The sequence below is a fragment of the Molothrus ater genome, chromosome 1, assembly GCF_012460135.2.
Source record: "Molothrus ater isolate BHLD 08-10-18 breed brown headed cowbird chromosome 1, BPBGC_Mater_1.1, whole genome shotgun sequence".
Classification (NCBI taxonomy): Eukaryota; Metazoa; Chordata; class Aves; order Passeriformes; family Icteridae; genus Molothrus; species Molothrus ater.
In genome coordinates, this window is record NC_050478.2 from 57513827 (window position 1) to 57540787 (window position 26961).

General features: G+C 36.9%; 1 protein-coding gene across 1 annotated transcript in view; it reads right to left on the reverse strand.

Moving 5' to 3' along the window:
- TNS3 (tensin 3) overlaps window positions 1-26961 on the reverse strand; it is a 213040-nt gene that overhangs the window by 73215 nt on the left and 112864 nt on the right. Inside the window, exons 14-16 of the mRNA XM_036398155.2 lie at window positions 23333-23462; window positions 22320-22385; window positions 18880-18984 (exon numbers count right to left, since the gene is read on the reverse strand). Of these exons, the coding sequence (XP_036254048.1) occupies window positions 18880-18984; window positions 22320-22385; window positions 23333-23462 (301 nt within the window). The remainder of the gene's footprint in view (window positions 1-18879; window positions 18985-22319; window positions 22386-23332; window positions 23463-26961) is intronic.

Sequence of the window (26961 nt, forward strand, 5' to 3'; positions counted from 1 at the left end):
TGTTATTGTAGTTTGTTGTTTGGACACCTTCTATTCTCCCCATAGTCCCCTTTCCCCCCCACTGTATTACTGCCACTGGACAGCCTTGGTTGTCAGGGTTGTAAGGGACATGTGGACGGAGACCGTGCACATGTGTCCCTTGCACATATGTCCCTTGCACATATGCCCCTTGCATGGGGCAGTTGGGAATGGGGAACACCTCCCTCCAAGGAAGTTGCAAGGTTTCCACCAATGGACAGCAAAGAACAGTTGACTGGAAGACTTTGGGAGGGGCCAGGGTTGCCTGATGCAACACCAGGGGTATAAAAGGCAGAGCAGCCACTTTGTGGATGAGCCCCTGGCAGTCAGCCATGCTTCCAGTGCTGTCCCTTTTTCTTTATTCAGTCCTTTGTTGTGTTGTTGAGGTTTAATAAGCCTTTAAAATTTTAAAGTGAGCAGTCGTTTCTCACAATCCCTAAAGCATTTATTATTATTGGGAAGCCATTATTTCTTGAAATAATGGCTTCCCAAGCAGAAGTCTCATTGATCATATGTACGATGGTGAGCCTGACAGACAAGAATTTTGATATTTACGCTAGAACTTGAGGAGCCATATTATGTGTCTACAAATGAAATGCGAAACATAAGAGTTTGGGACCTGCTGATTTTTGGCTCTAAATTTAACTATTAATACAATATTATTAGACCTCACAAGAAAACAAGTGTGATTGTGAGTCAAAATAATTTATTTGCAACTAGACAATTTTCTCTAATAGACAGCTGCCTTTTTAGGAGCAAAAAAAATACCATTGTGCATTATAAACAGGTAAGAAAGAATGAAACTCATAGCTAAACAAAAATCCAGCTGTTCCTGAGGAGTCTGAATATTTAAACTTGCAGGTTCTAATTGTGAAAATAAAATGTGTATTGCATATATCAAAATTATTTTCTAATTTGCACAGCTGAAGGAAAACATTCTTAGATTAATTTGGAGTTTTTAAATTTAACTATCATCATAGAAAATATCATAAAACAGTTTGGGTTGCAAGGGATGACTAAACATCATCTAATTCAAACCCCCTACCATGGGCAGGGACTCCTTTCACTAGACTAGGTTGCTCAAAGCCCCATCCAATCTGGCCTTGAGCACTTCCAGGGATGGGGCATCCACAGCTTTTCTGTGCTGCCTGTTCCAGTGTCTCTCCACCCTCTATTTATTCTTTATATCTCATCTAATACTCTCCTCTTTCATTTTAAAAACTGTCCTATTACCACATGCTCTTGTAAATAATCTCCATCCATTTTTCTTGTGGGCTCCCTTCAGGTACCGGAAGGCTACAGTTAGGTCACCCCTTTTTTCCTTTCTCATTTCCAGACTGAACAAACCCAGTTGTCTCAGCCTTTCCTTACAGGAGATAAGGAAAACCATCCATCCTTCCAACCAACTTGGTGGCCTCCACTTGGTCTTGCTTCCTGTGGTGGGGACCCCATAGGTGTATGCAGCACTGCATGTGGTTCTCGCCAGACTGGAGGGGGTCACCTCCCTCATGCTGCTGTCAACACTGCTTTTCATACAGCCCAGGACACGTGGCTTTTCTGGGCTGCAAGACCATGTTGCTGAGTTGTGTCCAGCCTCGCAACCACCAGCACTCCCAAGTCCTTCTCAGCAGCCTGTTCTTGATCGGTTCATCACCTTATTTGTATTGATATTGGGGGATGTCCCAACCCAGATGCAGCACCTTGAACTTGGTCTTATTAAACTATAAACTATATATATAAAAACTATAGATATATACAACCATAAATATATAAAAGCTATATACATATGTGGTTTGTTCATAAAACTAGGACAAATGAACTATTCAAATACTATAAACTTAAAAAATACAAGGGTTTCTAGTCATTCTTCTATTATATAACATCTTTATTTCATATTCTACCTTTTTCTTAAATGTAATTTCAGAATACATCTGCACTAAGACTTTTGGATTACACTTTACCCTGGTCTTCATCCATGTGTTTGCCAAAAAAGGTGATAACCAACTTAATTGAAAAAGTAAAGCTATTCATATAGGCAGGGAACGGTTTTGACAAAAGAAAATGAGAAAACATAATAGCAGTGCAAAATTTCATTCTTTACACCTTGCTAAGTAATGATTAGCACTGCAGAGGCCTTATAAATTCAATATCTGATCTCCATGCATGACTCAATCCCTGCTACCATTTTTTCCAAGGAAGCAATACTTTAAAATACACAGTAACATAGCTGTCAAAAAACAAGATTGCAACAGAGGTGACCTAAGTAATGCTGGAATTTAATTAACTAAAGCAAAGGGGCCCACTTTTTTCAATCTGACCTCCCTTCCCAGGAGCTGTTCCAACTCTCTGAACTGCCCAGGCTGAAGCCCAACAACATTCCCACGCTGAATCTGAATTACACACACACACACTAACTGATTCTCCTAGCTGAAAATCTCAGAGCAAAGGTTATGCGTGTATTTACACTCCTCTACCTGATACACAAAGAGTATCTTACTTAAAAATTATGACCTGAAATACTAACACGTACCAAATTTAGTGACATCCTTCTAAGCCTGTGTTTTCCTGGCACTTCTCTTCTTGAAATCCAAATATCCAAAGGCAGGCTTGTGAATTAAAAATATGTCAGTCTCTAAAAACTTGTCCCCACAGCTATCCGCTGTCCATTCATCACTTGGGAAAACATAACAAATGAAAGCCAGCTAGGTAAACTCATACACCACAAATTCAGCAAGAGCTGTTCTGATCCAGTCCACCTGAATAAAAAGAAGATGATTGCAAATACACAGATTTTTTCAAAATGTACCCTTGTTCATGTTGCAGCAAGAAACATTATAGAAGATCTGGTTATCTTTTATCAACTTCATAAATAAGTATTTTTACCTTCAGGCAAACCTGGACGAGTCCTGAGCTGCATTCTTTTGAAGTTAAATTATTTTATGTGTGCTTGTCTTTTCCTTTCTCTCTCTCTAACAAAGACAGGCCTTCATTCCTTACAAGCTCTCCCTGTGTAACTCCTACAAAATCCATAGAGAAATACATGTGGTTTGTATTTCCAGCTCTTGAACCACAACAAAGCCACTTACCTCTTTACTAGGCATGACGAGGAATTTTCTGCAATAGTCAATCACTGGCATATTTACATCAACTAATATTCTCTAAGCAAAACTCTGCACATAGGAAAATCAATGTTAGGGCAAATCCCCAAGCTTAAAAAGGCCAGAAATGTCTCTACTCCTGCTGTTTGAGCTGCAGCCACTGTTTCTGCTCCTGGAGGTAAGCAGTCTTGCTAAAGAATCATGAGACTTCTATCAGCCAGAAAAAGCAAATGAAAATGTAAACACAAGGGAGGAGCAAGAGGACACAATCATGTTCAATGATTACTGCAGCAAAGGAGGAGTGGAAACAACTTGGCTACAAAGGTAATTCCGTCTACAAGCTATTCCCTTACAGTGGTTCTTTTCACATTCTGTTTCAATATCCAAACAAAGCTGAGTGAATTTCAGTTTCTAGATCACTGACATCATTCTTCCCAAAATAAACAGCTGCTAGAAAAAGTTCTTCTCCTGCACTGACCAATCAGGCTAGACACTCATCCACATCTTCAAAAATTTGTGTATTGCCAGAATTCTCAGGGAAGAAAGGCTTTCTGGCAGTCCTGTAGCAGTAACACTTATTTTTATTTAGCAGCTGCTGCTCTCAAGCTCCCAGATCCCAGAAGGCTTTATTTTCTCCATCTCTGGAATGAATCACTTCAAACTAGGGGAAGTGAAGCTGTTAGTTCCTCCTTTACTAACAGCTATATCTCACTACAGAGCAGTCCACAAACTTCTACTCTAAACGTAATTCCAAATGTACAAATGCATTGCCACCAGACAGCTGTGTCCTGGACAATGTTCATTGTCTATTTCAGGGACTGTCAGCACTTTAATGACTTGTCAGTTCAACAAGGGGTAAAAGTGGTTCTTGTACCCCCAAAATACATCTACCTGTTCATTGTTTATGTAGGAGTTAAAAATTAAGTTCAAACCTAATTAAGAAAGTACACACTTTTTGGTTCAAGTGTTGCTGTTCTTGCAAATCAGTAAATGGTTGCACATGAAACAAGCCATAACTCTGATAAAAGACACAAAGCACACAACACATGCTATGCTGGCAGTACTTTTCCAAAACCAGAGAACTGGGATGATCCTTTGGAATAATGCAGAATTGCTGTTAAATTTGAAACCTCCCACATTTGCCTCAAAGATATGGAAAGAAACAGAGAAGTATATTAAAAACTCCTAATGCAAACTGATGAGTCTCACTTAAGATGCAAATTTAGTTTTAATCTCACTGCATTTTGGTTTATTGTGAGGAAAAAATCCCAACTGTTTTCCTTGCTTCAATTACAGGCCTCTTTTGTGTGGTAATCACATATCCTCTGAACAGGAGGAAAATCCTCTCCCAGGATTTTCCTGAGAAGCTGTAAGAAAGCTCAGAGAAAAGAATGAGAAACAATTCTTTTCTTCACTTACTGCACCTGTTGTTGGGCACATGTGAATGTGTTACGGAGATTTGTTTACCAAAGGGTGATTTCTTAATTGGACACTGGTCATGGTGTTTGGATTGATTGACTAATTGGATCTGTTTGTATCAGACTGTCTGCAAGGGCAATGGGTGGTATGGTATGGTATGATATAATATGGTATGGTATGGTATGGTATGGTATGGTATGGTATGGTATGGTATGGTATGGTATGGTATGGTATGGTATGGTATGGTATGGTTTAAAAAAGCAATTGGTCAGCCTTCTGCAATCATGGAGTCAATGCTAATTATTCCCCGTTCAGGGGCTCGCTGCTACAATACTTTTGCTCCTTCATAAGCTTGAACTGCATGTACATGCTAGTGATTTTGGACCATTAACACTAAGCATGCTTTAATGCAGGCTGAGGCTCAACAATGACACCTGCACCTAGCTAGATTACCAGAAGAAACACAGACAACATAATAGCATCACTCCATAAATTAACTTACTCTATGGATAAGTTTACCTGAAACAGATTAATTCAGACAGGTCACCATGCTGCTCAAATTTTATTGTTCAAGATATAGAACAATATGGTGCTCTTGCTGCTGCTCCATCACAAGCATACTTTGGTACAACCACTACTTAAACCTATCCATGGATGTGTTTAGAAAGATGTTCTCTAACCATAGCACTCAACCTATTTTGTTTCCTCTGTTATCAGTACCAAGCCTCCTGGGATGCATCACCTTTTGCAGAAATAGGTACTTCTGGCTGTGTGCACATTCCCACATCTGAGGTCAACTGGATTACTGGGTTCACCAGTCTGATCCACTTTAGATTTAAATTTTGTAAGCAAGGCTACAAGATACACCTCTTCAAAATTTTTATGCGAACTGTTGCAAGTATAGATGATACCTGGACTGGTGCAGAGTGGCAGAGAAGGGTCATGCAAATGAACCAATCAATGAACTGATAAAAAATTTGGGGAAAAATATATGGATTGTGAATCCGTGTCATCTTAGAACCTGGCATTGTCCAGTTGTAGTGCTTTCTGCAATTTGGAGACCCAGAATTGCATTTAGTGCAACTCTCAAACATAACATGACATAAAAAGTAGGTAAGTAGGTCCTGATTACATAAATTGGTTCAAGACTCCGAGATCAATTTCTGATTCATAAACATTAATCTGGCAATCCTTTAATATGTTTTTAAAGAGCTTTTAGAAAAAGCTCTTTAGAGAAAATATTACTTGATGGTAACAGAATTTAACTAGAAAGGAAGGAAGAAGGTATGAAGTCATCTATCACTTTTTTCCTTAACCTAACCCAAGCAAACCTGATATTCATACATGCATTTCATTTTAAATAAAATGAGTTTTCCAACATGAAAGAGCAGTACTTAGGTCATCAGGAAATTATTTGGTTTGCTAAGTTTCTCAAGTCCCTGAGTATAACAGAAAAATAAAGGAGGCTGTAGAAAACAAGGTGTGTTATCACAAAACTGAAATGTGAACAAACACTCTGAAAAGAAAACAACGGATGGAATTGTTGTTAGCAAAATGCTAACAAACAGAACTTACAGGATCACATGAAGTCCTTAAACCTTGAATCTTTTGAGAAGCAGAAAAGAGGACATCCAAGACCCAACAGAACATTTATCTGTGCAAAGGTTAAGATGAATTTTGCCAGTCAAAAGGATCACATTTGTACTTTAATGTTTTTACAATTACACTGGAGCAAGAAAAAACTGCTTCACAAAGTACAAGTTTCTAGACCAGAAGCTAGCTGCTGTTCAGCCAGTATGAAACATGGGCAGAGTTAGCCAGCACAGGCTCATCCTTAGAATACTACTGTAATTTATCATGCCACTTTTGCCCACCTGGGATCAACAGAAAATAATACTTGTTCCACGATCCGAAGTACAAAGAATAGACCCATACATTTACAACTGTTGCCCAATATACAGAAGCTATTGTGTCATTTTCATTCTACTTGTGTAATTTTCATTCTACTTCTGAGAAATTTTTTCAGCTATTTTAAGCAAAGACTCAACTTGAAGTACCTTGTGCTTGGATAGAACAATGTAACATCACAGTACAGAAACACTGCCACAAGAACACAACACTAAGTAAAGTTTAAGGGTATTTCAAAGTCACTAAACTACATGAAACTATCTCCCTTTGTTCCTATCAAAAACAAAGCCCATCTTCAGGAACACTTCAATAATTTGCAAGTGCATACTCCAAATGCTGATGTTTAGAATCCATCATTTTTCTTTCAAACAGCTGAAACAGCACACACACCATGAGTCATGGCATTTTTCTTACTACACTGCCAGGCTTTCAGCAAAAATTAGTTATGGCCATCAAATATAAAGCAGCAGAAAAACACTGATGGCTCTACATGGTTGCGGAAAACTGTACAGAACCACACTGAAAGGCTTAAACTGGCTGTCCAAAAGGTCAACATAATGGATTTATTCCTTTATGTATGGAACATGTAGTTCCACAGTATTGCCATTTGTAATAAAATTGCTCCACCACTCCATGGCACAATAAATTGATCTTCAGGTGTTTCTAAACAAGTACGCATATCAAAAAAGGAAGTTCAGGTACACATATGTTTAGCAGAGCTCTTTAATTTTCTAACTCACTAATTGAACTTAAAGGATTTTGCACTGGGACTTGTCATTTATTTTCAAGGAATAGAGCAGAAGTACAAGCAATATGGGGTAACCTTATATTGTGGATCTGACAGCCTGGTCAGAGAGAGAGAAAGCTAGATAAGTTTTCCCAGAATCGGCCTGAGAAGCTTTAGGGAGCTCGTGATAAACAATGATCGCCAAATATTAAAAACAACCTGCAGATGGTGTTTTTCTAATAATCTGTTTTGCTGTTTTTCTCATAAGATTGTTTACAAATGTATGTCTTGTTAATTAGCCAATCATGTGAAATGTATTGATTAAATGACCAATCAGGTCCATCTGTAGTGAACTAAGCTATAAAAGAAGAGAGGATGACTTAAATGAGGCTTTTTTGCCTTCTGATCCGATTACGTGTCATCTCTGACTCAATGGTGACATTATATGATAATAATTATAGTATTTATTTCTTGTAAAAAAAAAATTTGAAGATGGTTTACACACATTCAACATAAGCATATACTAACATAACAAATTATATATTTGATGGAAAACTTATACTGTACCTAAATGACTTAAGAACAAAAGTTCTTCATACAGAGAATAGTTTATGCATATTTACTGAAAGGAGCACAGAGAATATCCTGACACAGAAAACTTTAGATGAACTTTAGAAGTTTAGCAAGTTCCTTAAAAGGGTAACAGTTTAGGCAACATGCTTCAAGATTCAAATAAGATAGGGAAAAACAGTATCTAGCCATACCACTTGAGAGAGAGTTCACTGCTCTGGGCCATCTCAGAAGCTGTACAGACCCTTCTACCTGGAACTCCAAGAACAGAGAAAACATAAACAATGAAAAAGAGATGTAGTAATGCAACTTTTACTTCCACAGTTGGAGAGAGCATGTCAACAGTAAGAAATAGGATTGGGTTTTGACGAAAAAATTTCCCTCTGATTACTGAAAGTTGCCTCCATCTATTCAGTCTGGAAGGAGTTTGAACCAGTGCTCTTTTTCAGCATTTGGATTCTGCCCATGTTTGAATGCAGAATCTAGAGTAGGTATGATAAATATGAAGGTAGACCTGCAGTCTACCCCATCTCTCACTTTCCTCTTGCTTAGCAGTCTGATCCAAAGCTTTCTGATGTCCAGGAAAATCTTTGAAAAGAACTTAAGCCTTAAACAAAAGGAATCACAGATAAATATTTAACACTTAAGTGAAACTGTTGGAGCAGGGATAGAGGTGTCCAGGGATCAATTTGGATAACATTTGATCGCTTTCTGGGATCAATACACGATAACAAATTGTACTATCTCTAGTAATGCTTCCCTTACCATTAAAAAACAAGCAAAGCACTAGAGCTAACTACACTAAAGGCTATTAATATTATGTGTACAACTAAAATTCTTCTGTCACTTAAAAAAATATAATCTCCTGGTTTGGAGGAATTTATTTAACCACAATTTACTATCAGAAGTGTCTGTGGTCTATAGTGCTAAGAAAACACTGACAGAGTATTAAGCTTTACTCTGTACAGACTATTGAATATAACAGGCACCTCTTCAAAATCCAGACATTAAAATCTAAAACTATGGGACTCAGGAGGGTGAGTCTTTTACTATGGTCTTTTCCAAAGTCAAGGAAAAAATCCACCAGCACGTATTTCAGGTGGTTGTTCATGTACTAACACCATCTTGGAAACACATGCAAAGAAATAAAAAACTTTTCTACATATCACTATTTGTAGAAGATGCTTCCTGCAGAAACCTTTCCAGGAAAAGTCCTCAGTTCTTCCGTAAGTATTCAATGGTGGAAACTTTACACATATTGTTTAATTAACCAGTGTCCCAGACACTGTCACAGACAGGATAGTCCAAATAAATCTCAGCATGATAAATTTGCTGAAAGTGCCTTCCTTCAAAAAAAAACACCTGTCATAGAATCAAGCCTTCCTGACCAAAGCATCTTCATAACAAAAGAACACATTTTGAACAAGCTTTATAATCAACAGAACATGCTTGCCAATGGGGAGAAAAGTGTGAACATCACAAAATCATTATCCTATAAAAGAAGCGTGGCAGTGGCCAGCTGAAACCACCAAGCAGGACCAAGAGAGTCACCGGAAAGAAGTCTAGCCAAAAAAGGAAAGGTACATAATGTTAAAAGACCAGCAAAAGGGCAGAAATTATTCTCAATCAGAACAATATGATTACTTCAGGATTCACCAGAAAAAGGATTGTTATTGCTTCATGGTGGCCTAAAAAAACCTGTCTCTTGTTCTGCAAGTCTTCGCAGAGATTTGTCATTTGACATTCATAACTTGGTTATTAATTATTAATTTGGTATCTTAATTCAAGTTCATTCATGCACATGCAATGATTCTATAACTTCTTACATCATGTACAAATGGTATCATGACTGATAATGCCATCTATTCACATTTCCTTTGTTTACTAGAGGAAACACATATATATGACGCATAAGGTAGTTTAGTGTATGCATACTTTGGTGCGGACACAGAGTGGGGATTTAATTGCTCCTCCTGGTCTTAGGAAAGAATAAAATCCTGATTTGTACTAAGGCATTTTGGATTGTTTCTTCCTTATACTTTTAATCTCTGATGCTACCATGCTAATTTTACTCTCAAGCAAGTACAGTGTTAAAATATATCCAATACCTATAACACCAAGAAGGTTATTTTTCCTTGTCTAATGAAGCTAAACAGGTGGGATGCCCTATTGCCTTCAAAAGAAGGAGGAAGAGTTGTTCAGGAAGCAGGTGCAGGGAAGGAAAACACCTGTGGCAGAGGCTTGCCTCTGATGCCTTTTTTGAGCTTACCTAGAAACAGAGGCCAGACAAAGTTCAAAGAATAAAAGCAAATATATTTAATGAAGGGCCTTCAGGTACATTAAGGGCAGATGAAGCCTCCCCAAAGGGCTACACCCAAAATGAACGATGGTCATGAGATTTTCAGACAGATATAAGTTTGGTCTATTTACATATCAGAGGTTAATCCTCCAAGCTTCAGGTAATGAAGTCATACTCCCCCAGTTTGCTCCCCCCCTCAATTCACTTTTCTTTATACTTTTTAAGGCCTGAGGCTGTAGGGTGTCCTTGAGTTTCAGGCCTAGAGGAATTGTTTTGTCTGACCAAAATGTGTAGACAGTAGCTAACACTTTATATGGAGTTTAGAGTTATGCACTAATCAAGTACAGGATTTGAAAAATAAGAAGGCTAAAATCTTAAGGCATCACCTCTTGCAACTTTTTATTCAACCTGGTCCATTAAACAGGTTGTAAGATTGGGTGAAGAGGCTTTTCCTGTCATATCTGTACATGGGAAGAGATATTGATTTGGACATAAGTGTTTAAATTAACAACATTAACAACCATAGATTGAAGCTGACATGACTAAGAAACAGGCATATGCTAAAAGATAAAGACAAACCTACTAAAAAACCCATATAAGCTGGGCAAATATAGACTTGGTTGAAAAAGCAGTGTTACATGGCCCCTAATGCTAGTTAATGCTAGTCTGTTGTGGTTTAACAGATTGTTTGGTTTTTAGTTGGGGTGGGAGTCCACGGGCTGCAGGGTTGGTTCTCTGTGGGGACCTGGCAGAATCAATCAGCGGGCTAGTTTTGAAGACACCTGGTTAAACCACTTAAAATAGCTGGTTAAATCACTTAAAATAGCTGAACACTCCTCTGTGGAAAAACACACTCAGAAACAAAGCCTGGGAAAAGCTCTCTTGCTTCCAGCCTTTCAACAGGTAACTGTCCAGGCTGGCCCCTTCCTGGAAAGTCTGCCAGGCCCCATCCTGGTGGGGTGGCTGGGACCTCTTTCCAGCAGGACCAGGCCCCTTCCCGGCAGAGCCCATCAGTCCATGCCACCAGGGGCCATCCCAACACCAGGAGCAACCAGATGGCTGGGATCAGCGCTGGGATCAGCACCGGGAGTGGCCCCGCGGCCGGCGCACGGGGCGGCCTTGAGGCCAGGAGCGGCCACGTAGCTGGGGCTGCACGGCCGAAATCAGCACGACTGGGGCAACGTCGTGCAGCCGCAGCTGTCTCGACATGGCTCGCAATTAACTTTGTTTGCTTAGCTGCTTTTAGCCTAGTTATGCTGTGGACAGAAGGACAAAAGCAGTGGCAGCAGTTTTTCTTTTTCCAGTGCCCCACTCGAAGGAAAGTCACAAAGTGGCACCATCAGCCAGCATGGCTTGCGTAGTGCCAGCGGGGACCATGTGATCAGCAGCGAGAGACACAGTGCTTCCTTGATTGTGGAGCCTGGACAAGATTAACCTTTCAACACTTCAGAACTCTATAAAAACTGTTTCAATTTATAAAGCTTGAGAACAAAGAAACCTACAAATACCAATTCTCTCCCAAATCAGGAAAAGGAAAGGGTAAAGACATGTAAAGAAAACAACATGGGACACTGAGGTCAGTGAAGACGGAGTCAAATTCTAGATGAGAGGATATTGAGGAGATGCCTTAGTCTTGGACTGAAATTCTCTGGTAAGGCTATGGTGAAGATATAATTGATATATCAGACTTTATTTTTTCCCTGTAATTCATAGAATGCATTGGGGGGCTGTAGCGTTCTAACTACAGCTGTGAGCAGAAGCACCAGTGTTGAAATAAGCAGATGTTGCAGTAGCTGTAATCCAAAGAGAAGCTTGAACAGAGAGAGATGAGAGAGATCAGAAACTTTGCCCAAGGAATAAAACAAGAAAACTTCTGTTCCCAGAGATAAAGGAAGAGAACTTGTGTTTCTCTTCCTAAAACAGCTAATATACTAAATATACAGCTAACATACTAAAACAGCTCATCGTTAAAAGAGTACCCCAATAAGCTGAAATGACCCATGGTGGTAGTTATGAGATAAAACTTCCAAACTGTGGGAGGGACTTCACGATTGCAGATTTCTGGGCGCCTGCTGATTTGCTGTGACTTTATTGCCACAAGAGAACTGTTTCGTGTAGAGAAGTCTCCATAGCATGGTAAGAGAGACTCTTCTTCCTAAGAGAACTGAAAAAAGACTGTTTTAGAGGTGGTAAACTGACTGCAAGTCCCAGGTTTTGTCTCTTTACATTACAGTAAATGTAAAAGAAAGAAAAGAAGGTGTGGGAGGAAGAGACGTGTTCTGAACAGAAGGTTTATTCCGATTTTCTTTTTTTTTAATTATTATTCTTATTTCTTAAGATTTTTTTTTCTGTTACTTCTGTTAATAAAGTTTTTTAATTAAGTTTTGAGCCTGTTTTGCCCTCCTCCTAATCCTTATCTCACAGCAGAAGATGAGTAAATAATTCTAGTGAGTGCACTGGTGATTTGGCCAGCACTAGACCCACTACATTAATCGGTACATTGGCTGGGAAACTCAGATTGGCACACCAAAACCACTACACTTAATTGTAGTTTCTGCCCAGTTTTTGAATCGAAACTGCCACATAGTCACAGTCACATGTGTTACCTTCCTCCTAGTTTCTACTATTTGAATCTGCTGTGCTGAAGAGAGAGGTCTTTTGCACAATCTTACAAAAGTAGAACTGCAGAGAACATTTAAATGTCGCATAAACTACATTAACATCTATTAAACCACTCAAATTTCACCCTATGGTCTTTGAGTTTAGAAGCATAATGAAAGCTTTTGACAAAGGGCTGCTGAATAAATCCTTGGGATAACAACACTGCCTATTACTGAGACAAGACAAATAAATTGGAGGACATTAAAATGCAATTTTTTTCTTTTGAAAGCAAAAAATTTGCTCTGCAGTAGCTTGGAAGTATTAGACAAGTGCAACCTGTGCTTCAGATAAACTTGTGCACTGTTAAAAACATTGATGACAAGGGGTGTGGAGGCAAGGGTTCCCAGAAATGGAAATACAGGTAGTGAGAGGCAGGAGGCTCACAGAAAAAATTCACGGGCCTAGGAAACCCTGGTTCTCATCTCTCTTGTCTTCAAACATAAGATTTTCAATATTTAGGTAAGGTAGAACTATTCCTCTTTGGCCCTTTGCATTTTGGGGGAGATTCTCTTTCTATCTGAGCTAAGTTTAAACTAAGCAGAACTGGTAAATGGTACCTAAGAAAATCACTGTTTCGGGGCACTAAGTAAAATACACATAATTTCTCACTTCAGACATTGTCTTATCAACATACTTATATGTTTGGGTAAAAGGAAAAAACTATTTTTCAACAGAACTGGACAGGTGAAGTTCTGGAGTTCCGCTCAGCACTTAAGTGAACACTCCAGGCTTTCAATGAAGTGTTCAGTATATCTTATTATATAGTCCTAAAAGAGACAAGAAAGTAACTTTGAATGAGCAAATCCTTTGAAAGTCTGGCCCCTGGCTGCACTGAACTGTTGGCTCCTATCTGACCTATGCAAAATACTATAATAATTTTATTTTTGGTAACCAAAAAAAACCCAACAAAATCAAATACAACCAAAAATCCCAAATCTCCAAAGCATAAGCTCAGAGAAAATACATTCCAGAACAATCTTAGTTTATCAAGCACAAATTTGAAAACATCTGTGTGAAATTATATTTACTCCCTAACATACTGAGGTAACAAAAAATTTAAGCCACAGTACTGTTAAAATGAATGCTGTATTAATGAGGAAGGCAAAAGAGAATTGCCTATTGCTGCACATTTAGAAATGAAACCTTGTAATCCCATGTTTCTATTCAATGTTTCTAACATACTAAAGAAACCATCTTACATTAATTTTTCTCTCTTTGTCAGCTTCATTATTAAGTAGACAAACTAATTTAAATTATATCTGTTAAAGAAAAGAACATACAAAACTTCAAGAAATAGAAGAATTAAGTTTTCTCAAAGAAAAATCAATTAAAAGCAGACACTCCACAATGTTTCAGATACTGTTTCAAGCCGGCAGCATTTTATAGTGTAAATTTGTCTATCTTCTATAGGCTTCCCTATTTTTACTGTCAAATAGAGGGGAATTTTAGAGGACACATTTTTATCCCTACATTCAAGCAAATTTCTCTTCGTCTCAAAAGATACTGCATCCAACTCATGACTAAAAACTGAAATTAACATTTATTCACAAGGAATTTGTTCTTCAGCTTCACTCACCAGAAATGGCATCAAAGCTGCCATTTTCTTTGGTAGTCATCTGCATTCCTGTAAAGTGACAAAACCAAGCAGTTTTGCCTCAACTTTTGAGTTTTACATTATTGAAGGGGTCTTTGCAAGCGTTTAACAACATAAGAGGGCATCTCCCTACTGAATAGCTATTTACTTTGGGTTGAAAAGGACAAAAAATCTCAGTAAAAGTCAAACATCCTGTCTCATCGCATGACATGGGTGCATACCAGAATGTTGGTTATTTATTGCCTCCATGGAAACATTTATTGTGTACATGGAGACACTTCTCAGATACATTCCTTTATGAGAAGAAAAAAGCAGAAGCAAACCAGTTTATAAATATTTGGCAAATTTTGACTGACTGTTGTTGATTTCAGTTACAAAAGACTAGAAAATTTGGAAAGCAATACTCCTGAGACATAGGAATTTGGATTCACTCAGCCCTACCCTATTTGGATTAAAAACATCATTTTTATGCCAGAGCTGTTTCTGTTCTAATGGTCAAACACCACTGAGCAAGCAAAGGTAGTTTGCTGGGAAACAAACAGCAAAGCTTTGTTGAGAAAGAAATTTAAGTATCTGCTTTGTAAAGACTAAATCAAAGTCCTTCATCTGTCATTTTAAGCAATTTTAACATGCACATGTGCTTCTCTTTCCATAGACTGTAGAGTTGGAAGACAAAAGAGTGCAGGGGGTTTTAGCAGTTGTTAAAATAAGTGAGATGTCTTAAAATGGAATACTGAACAAGAACCATGTGCATTTCTATTGCCAATCCACTTAATTCAGTTGAACCAAAACAAATAATATTTTGGCCAACAATGAACTTTGGGTTTACTAGTTTTTTTTAATTAAAAAAATATTAAAATCCTGTATCTCAGGCAACTGAATGCCACACACAAAAGTGGCATTTTCTCTCTAGAATAATTTTAGTGTGCTATCAGGATACTTAGAATAGACTTGAGATAAAGCAGTCAGACAGTGCAAAAGGAAGAGTAGCATTCATCTGTTCTTCCAATAATTCACCTTTTCTATCAAAATGAGTTTATGTTCTTTAGCAATGTATATTATTTTAGTATCTTTTTATTTCAATATCTTTTTGAAATCTGATTTCATTTTCAGAACACTTGAGAGCCCAGGCTTTTACCAGGATCCACTGGCAGGTTTCATATAAACTGATGGTTCCTATTCAAAAAAGACTTGCATTTTCAGCAGGAGGGAAGTGTTTAAGAACAGTATCTCTTATGCACTATGCCAAGTAATAATCCTGGAAATTATCACTGAGAACTAAAAATAAATTCCTTAACAAAAGACAAATCAAACCTTTACCATTTACCTCAATTCCTCTGGTTTGGGAAGCTTTTTTCAATATTATTTGTCATTTAATATTTAAGAGAGATTTTGGAAGATACTACACGTGTGGCCACAGGTATCTTGCTATTTTGCAGCAAATGAACGACCTTTTTTAAATCCATACACATTTATTGTAGGGTAAGTGACACTTAAATGAAAAAAATAAGAGAGCTCAGAAAGATCAAAAGTCATTTCTGTCCCTTTTTATCACAAAAGTCTTTCCTGACTTCAAAAACATAGGAAAAGCAAGACTTCTACACGGCAGTGGGAAGATCCGATTCTTCTGGTTCCAAATACTACACTTAAATGCATACTTTTACATCAGTGCAACAGAAGTCTCTGTACTAATGTCTTGCTCAAGGAGGAGGAAATCTGATATAAATTGAAAATTAAGAACTTAACAAAATTTTTCATCTATTATGGAGGACCACTTCCCAAGGGATCTGAAAAGAAACAGTATTTATAAGAAGAAATGCAAATAATTTATTGCTTTCCAATTGTCAAAATTCCATAAGAATATTAAGAATGAAGGATAAAGAACTAAATTCAGATAACAAAATGAATACAGCCTGGCTACATTGAACACCTATGTACACAATCTTATTAGCAAAGGATTCAAGATCATTTAAAAGGCAGTTGCTTATGTCCATAATACTGTATCATGCCAGTAAATCAAAAGCCTTTGGGTATATTTTTCTTTTATCATGTCTTCCTATCTTTTGTTCTTTTGGTAATAAAGCCAAATAGTCGTACCATTTCAAAAGAGATACTACTCTCTTATTCACTTCTAATTTCTATTTTAACATAGCAACTTGGAAATACACATTCCATCCACATATACCTACAAAACAATTCGTGTTCACAAGGCTCTTCTGTAGCATTCCTGATCACCTTGGTAAGGAATTTCATGGGCTCACATTTTTGAAATTAACAAAAAGGTGTATAACTGTAATATAAGAATCATCTGTCACACTAACATCTCATACTATTACCACTGAAATTCTTGTGGGAAAACAGGTACAAGTAAAACCATGAAGACCAGCTCCTACATAAGGATATGGGTTTAACTTAATGTAAAGTAGAACTGAAAATGTTGCTCTGTATGACACTTCCCTGCACCTTAAACATATCACCACTGTTATGCACTTCAAATGTGCCATGTATTGCACCTTTACATTTTCTAAAGTACAGAAGAGATTCTCTCTCAGACTGCAGGATTACAGCTAAAGGCCTCATATTCTAAGGTTTTTGACTTTGATCACATTCTGGATGTGAAATACACCTCTCCTCTTAGTGGTCTCTCACCTTAGAGAAAACTAGGATGCAATACACATTTTTAACGCACAAGCATGATACTAAACATCTGCACAAACCCTAAAGAGAAGCTTGTCCTGGTGTTTATAAATCTTACACAGAAGATGACCTAACTGCACTATATTTACCCTAAGCAGCAGACTAAGCTCAAACTTGTGTTAAGTAAAGACCCCATCCTTAAGAGAAAAATATATCTGTTACCTGTGTATGTGTTCCTCGTGATCTTTTGCCCAACCTATGCAGAGACATTGCTCTGCCTGCAATTCTGTAATTGAATATCATAAGGCAACAGTCTGCCTCATAAATATTTACTTGAGAAAAGAATAACTATATACATCTAATCTTGTGGTATATTTTCTAGCTTAAACTCAAGTGGGTTTTTTGCAGATGTACAATAAAATTCTTAATATCTATGCTATCATATCATATTTCTGGTCTATCTCAGGTAATTTAAAAAGTACCCTGCACACAAATTAGATATAAAAATCTATTAAATAGCACATATGACTTCTGAACAGCAGGCAAACAAGCTATTGTACTTATAAATGGGCCCTGACCAACTCTTATCAAAGACATGAACAGCATACAGTTCTGTGTCTTCTAACAGAGAGCTGCCTGCAAGTTTATCTCTGCTTTCAACTTCTGTATTGTTGTAGTTACCTACAATGCAATGCATGAGGATGGGAAGGTCAAACCCATCTAGCCAATCAATCTCAGCAATTAAAAAATATTTGACATCAATGCATTGCTTGTTGAGGGCTAGGTGTATGCAAAGGAAGGGGGAAAGGATGGGAGAGGAAGGAAGAGAAAGTAATCATAAATTAAATTGAAACATCATGGGTAGGAATTACGACATCACCTCCAGTCAAGATTCAGTCTCTGTGATGTTACTCCTAAAATACACTGCACAGTCTCATCCAACTCTGATGACTCCCTATGGAGTGGTCTACCTGCTGCATAAAATGATTGTTCTCCTTCCACCCTCTCTATTCCTCCAGTTTTCTGCAGGTTGGAGTCTCCTGTGCATTAGGAAATACTCTTATTACAAGAGTGAGGCAGTGGTAGAAGGTCAAGCTCCCAGTAAGCTTCTGCCCTCACTGATGTGGTCATTAGATGGTCAATGCCAAATCCAGACTATAAAAATCAATTGAAACTGAACCTAGAGAGCAGCTACCTAAGTATCCTAGCTTCATGTGTCTCTCATTTAATAACAAGCAAGTTGTAAAAACAAGAACTTTGGCATCTATTCAATACTTTATCTCATGTTTTTACTTGTAAGAAGTCAGGCATGCATGTGCAGCCAAAGGTGTAACATTCTGAGTCCTTACATGAAAACTACATCCATTAAAAGCACAGCATTCACTCAAGCAAAACATCAGGAGAGCATTCACACTGGAGTCAGAATCTGAAGGCAGTACTGGAGGTTCTCATCTTTTGCCATCTGATTACAGAAAAAAAAATTAAAAACACTGTAAACAAGAACATTTACAAAGGAAGATATTAAAATAGGCACACCCTTTACTGTTTGTTTATTAACAGCCTGGTGCATGTTCTGAAATACTCCAGATAACATAGTAACCAAAAGCTACAAACTCACCATATAATTTTGTTGTTCTTAAAATTCTGTATTAGAATTCCAAATAGAAGTTTTTGAACAAAGAGAAGAAGTCTCTAGGCAAATTTACAAGTAACTTCTATCAATCAGTTATGTCTCAGTTCATTCTGTGGATTGACAGGAATCTCAACTACTACAGCTTTCTTTCCTAAATTAGAACCACTAATGCCAAATAGGGAAGGGTAGAAAGCTACTTCATGCATCAGTGAAGCGGCCTTAGCTTCAAGCAAATGAAGTCTCCTTTCTTCTTTCGAACACTCTGGAACTGTTGCAAAAAGTTTTGCTCTGGTCTAATGTGACAAAATTACTCACCTTCCCCATCAGAGCTCATATTTTCATAGGAATCCCAGCGTATCACTGGGTCTGATGTATTGTAATCAACTATTACTCCATGATCATTATGAAGGTGTTCACATCCTAAAATGAGACATGTGTTTGAAACCAAAAATTAGTCACATATGTAATTATATACACACACATATGTACGTATGTATGTAGCCTTCTGACAGACCTTTGCTCCCTGAATGGCAACTACCTATTCTAAAATGTAGGAAGCAGCAAAAGGGAAAGAAAGGTTAAATAAAACAGTTTAAAAAGAAGAAAAGCTTAATTTATAATTTATCATTCAGAGAATTTTATCTTGAGCTTTTTGATTATGATGTAGGCTGATAACTTGGATCAGTCCCTAAACACAGCTAACGAAGATGATCCACCCAGCCCTAGAGGGTCAGACATGATAAAGAGCTTCTGAGAATGAAACCATGAGTATCTATAAGGAGATGGTTCTAAAGGAATAATAAAATTAGACTTTGTTACAGATTTCATTCTGATTCATATAGATTATCATTCTGATACCAGAGTAATTTATCACTAAGGATAAACAGGAAGAGCTGAAAACTGTGACTTCATGTCCCTTCCAGTTCCTCCAAGGTGGCAGCTCTGCAGAATCTGAGACTAGACATCTGGCTTTCAATGTGTTTTGCTGCATTTAAGTATGCTCTGCTGAACACACCTGGAATTTTCAGCAGTAACCCATGTTTTTGTGCCCTTAACAAGGCATTAAATAATGTTCAGGTTTTAAATGGATACAGCGAGGAATTTGGGCATAATGCAGTGATTCAAAAGCAAAGCACAGGCATCAAGAATTCATGACCATGAACTTGGCTTTGATACTGATACAAATCAAACAGACTGTCTTTTCTGTCTAGATTAGGGAACAAAGAAATCCTCAGTTATCAAACCTTCGGTTGTGTCTACAAAGCAAGTCCTACTGTAAATTTTTCTAAAGCAATGGTATTATGCATATACTGTGACATTTAAAACAAAAATAGTTGCAATTAGGACAAGAATGCTATGGTCCTGTACCTCTATATGCAGTCTGGAAAAAGCCATCTATAGAGAGTTTCTGTGACGACATTTGTAACAAGGCAGATTTAGAAACTTTATTATTAAATATTCAAGGATATTATATTCTTGGCAACTGCATTCTTTCTTAAAAATAACACAGTCAGTTATGTTCTAGAACACTGTGTCCAGCTTCAAGCTACAGAATACAAGAATTATATTAACAAATTGAAGCAAATTCAGGGGAGCATGACCAGGGTGCTCAGGACTGGAAGACTCTCCCTGTGAGGAAAAGCTGAAGGGTCAGGGCTTCTTCAGTCTGGAGATGAGATGGTCTTGAAAAAGAGCTGACAGCAGCCTCCTGAAGGCTGTAGAGGAGACAGCCAGTTTGGAGCAAGGCAGAAGGAAAAGAATATTTGAAAATTATTTGAATGATTTGAATCTAGATAAATTTAGAGTCAACATGAGAAAAAATAATTCCACTGTGAGGACAGTCAGACATTTAAATAGCCCACCCACTGAGGCTGTGATGTCTCAGTCCTTGAAGATTTTCTTTATTTGACTCGACAAAGCTCTAGGGAAACTGGTCTGATCTTACAAATGAGCCTTGTTTCAGCAGGAGGATGGACCAGAGATACCCTGTAGTTATTCTATAATTCTGTAATATTTTCAGATGTGGAAAGCTCATTTTGCAGAAATGGTAAGTAAGAATTTCAAGATGTCACCAAAAACCAGGAAATAAACTCTCCAACCAATTCATAGGTTAGAAAGCCAACATAACTAGTAGTGTTGGCTGCTTGGGGATTTCTCCTCAAAGCAGGTACTCCCAGTAACCTAACAGACCACAGTATATTCCTGAAGCAAATACATACTCATCACATTTCCTGAATACATGCATATATGCTAATTATTTCTGTGGACTTATTTGGATATGGTTCCAGATTTTCTGATTAATCTCTTCTCTTTGAGAATATTTGTAATGTGGTGATGTCATAATGTCCTTCTCTTATCATTCTTTGTTCTTAGATAGATGATCCTTGTTCTCAAAACTAAGTTCTCTACTAGTACATATTAATCACTAATATAAGTAAATAAGGACGCATTAGCTGGCACAAGCTGGCACAGATGTAGAGAATTAACACAAGGTCACATTTATCTCTGGTATTTATATTAAGCACTGTATGGTGCAAAACTAAGCATTAACCATTATACAGGGATCGTATACTATTGTGCTAGAGTTAAAGAATTTTTCAACATCTTCCCAGACCGCTGCATAGACTTCTTCTTAAAAAAATATAACTTGTTGAGTAACAAAGACGAGCTGCTCTTCCTAGCTAGTTAATTCCTCAGACAGCAACTGAATTCAAATATCCAATTACCTAGAACCTTACTTTTCAACAGCTTGAAGCCTACTAAGAAATCCACACCTCTCATTTGTCATCTAAGGAAGGCAAACTTGAAAAAAATTTTGGTCCTTTTTTAGACATGTTAACTGGCCTATCTTCAAACATTTACTATCCAGAAACATTTAGAACAAGCTAGACAAATTCATTTATAAAACTGGTTTTCTTTTATTGCCTTCAAACAGGTTAAGTGAGATTTTTGTGCTCAGTTGGACAGAATCAAACTTCTTAGTGGCTATGGCCATAATTTTCTAGATTATCAAACTCATGTGGAAAAAAAAGGAGGAAAAGATACAATTCACAGGACAGTGAGGACACTGAATGGGAATATGTGTAAGCGAGACAGTTAAGAGTATTTGGTTTTCCATCAGTCTTAGGCAGAATCCATTCTTTTTGGGACAACATAAAATTATTAAGAACACATTCATTAACAGAATTAAGCTGCAATGATCTACATAATCTTAAATTCTTACTGCAAGTAAGAATTATCACATAATCTTAAACATATTAGAATAGAATTTTGGAAGCATGCAGAATATCCTACAAGCCAACTTCAAAGCAGAAGCATTTCCAAGAAAAACTACAGCTGTATCTCTTTATACTAAACTGAAGACAGTCCAAACTTCAATACTGCAAACATATTCAATTATGACAACATCCAAAAGAGGTTATGGAATAGGCCACTGCTGTCACTTATGCTGAGCCAAACCACCTACTATCTATGTTTTACACAGATACATTAAAGTTTTCTATTAGTTGTAGCAAGTGTTCTGGTATAGCTTTAAAACAAAATCTGGTGACTTCTATGCTCATATAAATGCAGAGTCTTTATTAACTTTCCCAAATTTAAACCAGTAACTAATATATTTTAATGAAAGAGTAAAATTTCAGATTTTTTACAAGACAAATTGAAGAAAAGAGGAAAAAAAAATTTTTTTTAAAAAAATGTGTATTTCAATATGATTTATTTTCAAATTAAGCATATTTTTGGTTCTCTATGCTCACCTTGAATTTTCTCTGGAGTTCCTGAAAACACTAATTCCACCTTGCTATAGTCCGGGAAACGGTCATCTGAGAAGAAAGGACAGGAATTCAGCAAGATGTTTCCCAGGAGAGCAGTTTCAGCGCACTCAGAAATCAGGATTCTCTACAGCTATCTCATGTACCCTCATCACTCTTCCCTTCCCACTTGCAGCTTAGTGATCTGGTTTTAAAAGCCGTATTTTTTGTGCCACACATTCTCCAGAAAAGACCACATAAATCCCAGCTGGAATTTTGCTTGCTTTCTAGATCAGTCAAAAGCAGAAGAGATGTACATCCTAACCCTCTCTCTAGACAGTAGATGGATGTGACTTATAAAGAAAACATATCCAGGAAAATTAAAATTGTTCCCCATATTGCTTAAACCACAATACTTGACCACAAAAGTTTTGGTATCCTTATGCTGCATGCTGCAGGAAAATATGCTTCATTTTAGTTTGCTAGTAACATGGGCTTAGGAAGTTCCAATCCTGCATATAAACACAAAAAAACTGACAATATGATTTGGAAAATATGAGGACTAGTGTGACACATTTTCAAGTGTGTCTGAAAACTGTGTCCATTCTTTGATATTCTGAAGCATATTAAAAGACTCAGACTATGTCACAAACACATTATCAGACTTTATGACTGTTTTCACTAGCCAGAAAAGAGAATAATTTAGTTCATCTTATTTCCTTCAATGGTAACAAAGAGAGTCACCATTTAAATGAGGGAGAAGGTGATAAGGACTGTGTAGGAGTATCTGAATTATTCTGACAATTAACTTGCTTGAAGAGCTTTTCCTGTCATTAGAGTTTTACTGGTATTACACACCACAATTTAACTAACTCAAAGCAGTCTCCCTTTCCCCAAAAATAAGTTAGGGGGAAAAAAAAAAGAATCCTTTTGAGAATGGGTGCTGAAGAAGATCATCACAAGCATATGCTTGCACACCCGCACATATACACATCCAACCAACCACAGAAGACAAGTACCTTTGTTGGCATTATCCAAATCTTCTTTGCCAAACACCAAGCCATGTCCTTGAATAGCTCCAGTGTGAAACTGAAGGCGAAAAATCACATCACGAGTAGCTGACCTGTATTTTTTGTGATAACACTTTATCTAGAAAAACAAAACAACATTTTATCTCAGATAATATTTTCTTACAATTCTGAACAAATGTGTATATATTAGTTGCTAATTAAAGCAGCCACAACACAATTTATTGTAGATACCTCTGATATTGAAACAAGCAGGGTATGTGTTATTCAATCCTTTAAGATTACACAGGTCCAAGGCAGGATACTTCTAGATATGTAAAAAATAATAATCACTATTTTCATTGTTATCAGTCACCCATCAGTAGGTTATGAGCCAGAATCACAAAATCTGTGATATTTCACACAGTATGTGTACAATATTGAAATGCTGACCTGTATATAGACCTCTTCCCTACCAAATTAATGAATTTCAGCACACTCTTTTCAAAATAACTGAAGAATATGAGGACTTTTTCAAAGCAAGCCTGCAAGCTGATTATATCTATTTTAGGATTTGTAAAAAACCTGCTCTAATGTTAGGATCTTATTTTAAGTTACTGCAGGAAGTTGATAGTAGTTTTCACACCTTGGCTTGAACAAGAACTCTACAAAAACATCTTGTATGAATTTCAGTAGCTAAAAGTGAACACCATACCCATTCTCTAACACCAGCTTCCCTTAGACAAAACCTACTAATTCTCTGACTTTACTGTCACACAAAGGCACTCAGCATTCTTACAGGAATATGTAAAAATTTTGGCAACCTTAGTCACAGGACTGAAAATTTTGTTATACTATCCTGATTATATCAGGATTTTACGATAAAGCAGATATTACTGAAATGCATTAAAAAGAAAACAAATATCACTTTTATTAAAGTCAGAATAAGAAAAGCATCCTAGATAGAAAATGGTAAACAATTGAAGAGAATAGAGTTACTCAAAATAAAATAATGCAAGAAAAATGTAAGAGCTTATGAAGGATGCTTCTGAAAGCTGAGGTTAAAATATAGTGATGAAATTCTTCTCACTACAGAATTAAAAATCTAACAAGATGTTACTTCATTATCTAGCCTTCATTATAGTAACCTCATGATATCCTAAATTCCAGAAGTTAATCAGCACTCACCATATACCTGGCACACAGGACAACTTCTGAAATAGTTCAGCCCATATACCAGAAATGTTTTTTTGTCAAGTATTCTGTATGCAAATCACATATTCCTAAACCATTATAAGGGCTGGGTGATTCTCTATGCACGTAATCTCTATTTAATCAGAAAGCAAGGAGGTTGGTTGTTTGTTTTAAGAGAATCCCCTACAGTATATTGGCAATACCAGGTAAAATAGTATTTGCTTCTTTCTTTAGACAGTGCTCTACATGCACTAATTATGTACACACCCCTGTTAAAGGGATCTACTTCCTTTTAGTCCAACACAACTACCAGCATGACTTGATTACCAAATTTGACTTTAATTACCAAAAGGTAAGGTATGAATAAAGTTTGACTGCTTGAGTCAATAAACAAGTGCTCAATCTCCAGCATGCCAAGCAACTCTGTAAAGACAAAACACCATCATAAAGGATGAAAAAGGCAAGTTTGCCTAGAAGTGAAAAATGGACAGAAACAGAATTAAGAGAGCCCTGATGAGAGATATTAGAACTAACCTGTTGGAAGTTTTTTTTTTTAATCATCTAGAGATGAGGCAACTGAGAGGCGTTTTAAAAACTTTATTTTCAGTCTGCTGAGAAGGTTGAGACAATACAGATGTTATAATTCATGCCATCACAATCAGAAGCCTACTATTTCTTAATTACAATACACTATAAGTGTTTCTTGGCCTATCAGCTTTTTGCCACACTGTGATGTAGATGCTTTAAAGCGAATCATCTAAAACTACCCCTCGAGGGTCTCTACAAATTTATTTCCCACATTAACCCGCTCCAAAATGTAGAATTAGTATCAAAGTAACTGTGATAACTCCATGTAATTGTATTATGTGAGCAAAAATACTTGAAAAGAGCATCTTTAAGTTTATATACATTCATACATAATTTAAATTTTGGCTTTGCACAGTTGTTGGATTTATTCAAAATGTACTGTCTTTTACATAATCTCATTTATAAAAATACTGAATGACAGAGGGAGTTCCTCCTTCTTTCTACTTTCTAATCCAAAGTACCAGCCTTAGATTTAACCCAGATTATCTTAAAATTAAATAATTTAAAGTTTTAACTAATTTAAGTTTAAATTAATTTTTGTCTTAACGAACTTACCTACGGAGAATTGTAATTTTTAATGAAAATCTGTTCTCTCTTACAATCAGTAATATTTTACCTCTATATCCATAGACTAAAAATATCTTTTAGTGCTCAGTATGCATAATAAACTTTCAATGAAGTCTAAGCATAACTTCGAATTCTGACTTCACTACCTTTTGATGCCATAATCAAGAATTAATGCAAGCCACTGTAATGTGCTGGAAAATTCCTATATGCATTTGCAGATGTCAGTGCAGCTTTTCAACAGCTGCATCTGTTCTGTATCACCACATGCAATTCACATGATGTTAACAAATTCCCTAAATCTAAGGCAAGAAAGGATATTTACCTTTTAAAAACAAACAAACATGCATTTCAAACAATTAAACCTTTTAGGAATTGGAGGTGGAGCATCTTACAGATCATTATTTTTGTCTGATACCACTGAAGATTTTGCTTAGACAGAATAAAAAAAATATTCAAAACTAAGGTTTTTGTTTAGGAAATACTGAAGTGCTGAAAAAGACACTGCTTTGCTCAGAATTATCTCAAATAATAGGATGAGATTATGGAAGATTGTCTCTTTTAAAATGATGCATTACTGAAAAGCTACATGCTCTTTTTCCATTCTAAAATCTCATTTGAGAGATACTGAGTTTACCTCAGACTGATTTCTGTTGTGATCTATTCCATTTCCTTAGGCACCAACAGTCCTTCAAAAACTAACGAAATGTCCTTAATTTGAAACTGTCTCAAACTTTCAAAGTATGCCAATTTATAATAGTATATTTAAAAATTGTTTCTCCCTTTTTCAGTGAAAGAACAAAAGAATATACAGAATTGAATAGGGAGGGGGAAAAAATAATCTGATACCAAATCTGGACACTGTTGTGGTTTAGGAATGGTATTCCCTAATTCAATGTTCCCACTGAAACATTTCAAACCACACACCATTTGATCACACTCTCTCCCGTTCTCCCCAGCAGCAAGCTGAAGAGAATTGGAGGCACGAAAGATAAGATGACAGACTGAGATAATAAAAATTTATTGAAAACAGCAGTGAAATAAGACAATGAAAAGTAACAGCAACAATACTAATAACAGAGTCTACAAAAAAAAAACCACAACAACCACAAATGAATGAGTCATATACAATTGCTCAAACCTTCCCCCCACAGAATCCCCAACAGTGCCCAACTGCTCCTTCCACCATGCAATCCAAACCAGAAGGAAGCCCTTCCCCATCCCAGGTATAGAATAATAACCTCTGTGTCCTAGCCAAGCCCCTTCTGGCTATTGTAAAAATTAAACCTGTCCTG